Here is a 3,003-nt window from a genome sequence, read left to right as displayed (position 1 = left end):
TCCACTAATAGCCCTTTTCTATATTTCATCGGAGATACATTGTTTTATTACTTTTTGATAATAGAAAAAAGTATCTCCAAAAAAAAAATCGCGATCAAAGTTTGAGACTCTTCGCATCGTTTCTCTTTTTTCGATATCGCTTTTGTCAGAGAGAAAAATAAATGGTTGCAGGAAAAAATTCTCTAGATTAAAAAAAAGCAAACTTTGTAACTTGCACTTTGATTGAAACTAGAAAAATTTTCTTCATTTCTGGAAAGAAAAAAATTGAATGAAAGCATCGAAATTCGATAAATTCAAAGGGCGGGTTTTATTAAATCGATATTAAATTCGAACAATGAAATAGGTTGGGATAGAATGGACTTTTGAGGGAATTTGAGAGTTGAATAGAGAGGTCAGGAGAGTAACACGCCTAGAAGTAACAAGAAGGAGTTCCCAAAGTCAGAGACAGAGGAATCGAAGGTACAAGTTACGGATCACAGAAAAACGGAATAGGGAGGAGTCTCATGAGTTTCATGCTTCTTATTTCAGTAAACACGGCTCGAGAAAAAATATTTGGGTGATGAGTCTCGAGTAAATACACAAGAATAATTATCTTCATTCGAAAATATCGGCAGCTTAGTAACAGAGTCGCATAACCACCTAAATTTCTCAATTTCTGACAATTTGTGTGAAAAAGACGTACTTTCATACCATCTGGAGATACGGTTGTATGTTCCATATCATACCCCCTAGCTGCCTGGTGTGTGGTGTCTCGAAGTTTTTTGGTATATGGGAAGTAATGTTGTGTCTGGTGGCTGGTGTCTGGTGTTTCGAAGCCTTTGGTGTATGGGAAGCAATGTTCTGTGTGGTGGCTGGTGTCTGGTGTCTCCAAGCATTTTTATGTATGGGAAGCAATGGTGAATCTGGTGGATGGTGTCTCGAAGTATTTTGGTGTATGGGAAGCAATGTTGTGTCTGGTGCCTGGTGTCTGATGGACGGTTGATGGTATTTAGTGCCTGGTGCCTGGTGGATGGTGTCTCGAAACATTTTGCTGTATGAGAATCAGTGTTGTGTCTGGCGGCTGGTGTTTGGTGGTTGGTGGCTGGTGTCCAATAGATGGTGGATGATTGATGGCGGACAGTGCCTGGTGGCTGGTGTCTGGTGGATGGAGCCTCGAAGCATTTTCCTATATGGGAAGCAATATTGTGTCTGGTGTCTGGTGCCTGGTGTCTTGACGCATTTTGGGGTATGGGAAGCCATGTTATGTTTGGTGGCTGGTGTCTGATGTGTGGTGCTTGGTTGTGATATCTGGTGGATAGCGGCCATCCACCAGGGCACCTTCCACCAGACATCACACACCAGATACAACATTACTTCCCATCCACTAAAATGCTTCGAGACTCCATCCACCAGATACCAGTTACTAGGCACCAAAAACCATCCACCAGGCACTCGTCACCATACAGCAGACACAACATTTCTTGCCTAACACCAAAACGCTTCGAGATACCAGCCACCAGACACCAGACACCAGCGACAACATTGCTTCCCTCACACCAAATTGCATCGAGACACCATCCACCAAACAGCAGACATCAGCCACCAGACACGGAACACTACATTGTTTTGCATACACAAAAATGTTTCGAGACACCAACCACCAGACATCATCCGCTATCCATCATCCACTATTCACCAGACACCAGCCACTCGACACCAGGCACCAGCCACCAGACACTACGTCCTTTGCATCCACCAAAATGCTCCGAGACACCAGCCACCAGATACCAGATGCAATATTGCTTCCCAGACACCAAAATGCTTCGAGACACCAGCCACCAGATATCATTCACCATCCACTAGGCACCATTCACCATCCGCCAGCCACCAGACACCATCCACCAGGCAACATTCACCATACACCAGGCACCAGACAGCATTGTTTCCCATACGTCAAAAAGATTCAAGACACCAGACACCAGCCACCAACATTACTTCCCATATACCAAGAGCTTCGAGACACCAGACACCAGACACCAGACACCAGACACAACATTACTTCCCATGTACCAAAAAGCTTCGAGACACCAGACCCCAAAGACTAGACACCAGGCACCCAGATGGTACGAATATACACACCCTTTATTTTTAGTTATCGATGGGTTTCAATTCAGGCCTAGTCGAGGCCTTGAGAATGGTTGACCTGTAATAAAGTTCGTAACAAGTTGCCGTCGTATATTGTTACTTTTCTGTAAATTTTGAATTTTTTTTTATAAAATCAATGACGCNTCTGAACATTTTGGAAGATTTTTGAAAAAATAACTCATTAATCTTATAAAAATTTCCTTTCCGGATTGCGTATAAAACCTGTGACCGTTTAATATTTAATTAGTATTATTTCCTAAAAGGGGGATTTAGGGCAATTAAATAATGAGGACAAATGAGGGATAAAATTAACTGAATATCTATATTTCTATTAATTTACATGACAGATCGTCGTAAGATGCTTGAAATGCCGTTTACTTGGATCTAGGGTTATGGGTAAGGCCAGGCAACTTTTGTACACGTAAAAAGGGAGTGACTCTAATGCAGGAAAAAGGGGAGAAGCTAGTCGTGTCGAGGGAATGCAACTAGATATAAAAATAATAACTGAAGGGGCAGAAAATAAATAGTGTAGGCTCACCGTTGGGGGGTAATATCGGGGGAAAAGGGAATACTTCTGGGAAAATGTTCAAGGTAACTTGTACTCACGACTACGTGGGTATAGCGTGGGTTTTCGGATATGCACGACTTCCAATCTTTCCAGGCGAATCCAGCTTCCGGGGTTTTGGTCCAAACAAATGGGAAGATGACCCAAACACTTCCAAAATTCCTCTTAACTGTTTTCTGTCTTCAAGGGCTCAAGAATGGGAAACTCAAAAATACACGTGGTTACACAAGGGACTGCTGTGTAGCGAGTGACTTCTTTCTTCTCTTCTACATTTTCTCTTTCGTCGCGATTTCTTCGCATTTCTCCGTATTCCT

The 3,003-nt window shown here is 42.6% G+C and overlaps 1 protein-coding gene across 1 annotated transcript; it reads left to right on the top strand.

The window, feature by feature from the left end:
* The first annotated feature begins 1,368 nt into the window (after positions 1-1,368).
* LOC107044000 lies at positions 1,369-1,842 on the top strand. The gene has a single exon (XM_015265729.1). The coding sequence runs from the start codon at positions 1,369-1,371 to the stop codon at positions 1,840-1,842; it is 474 nt and encodes a 157-aa protein (XP_015121215.1).
* The last annotated feature ends 1,161 nt before the right edge of the window (positions 1,843-3,003 follow it).

The sequence above is a fragment of the Diachasma alloeum genome, unplaced genomic scaffold (assembly GCF_001412515.2).
Source record: "Diachasma alloeum isolate Michigan unplaced genomic scaffold, Dall2.0 Dall_scaffold_00656, whole genome shotgun sequence".
NCBI lineage: Eukaryota > Metazoa > Arthropoda > Insecta > Hymenoptera > Braconidae > Diachasma > Diachasma alloeum.
The sequence above is the reverse complement of the archived record's forward strand: the minus strand, read 5'-3'. Positions and strand labels throughout refer to the sequence as shown.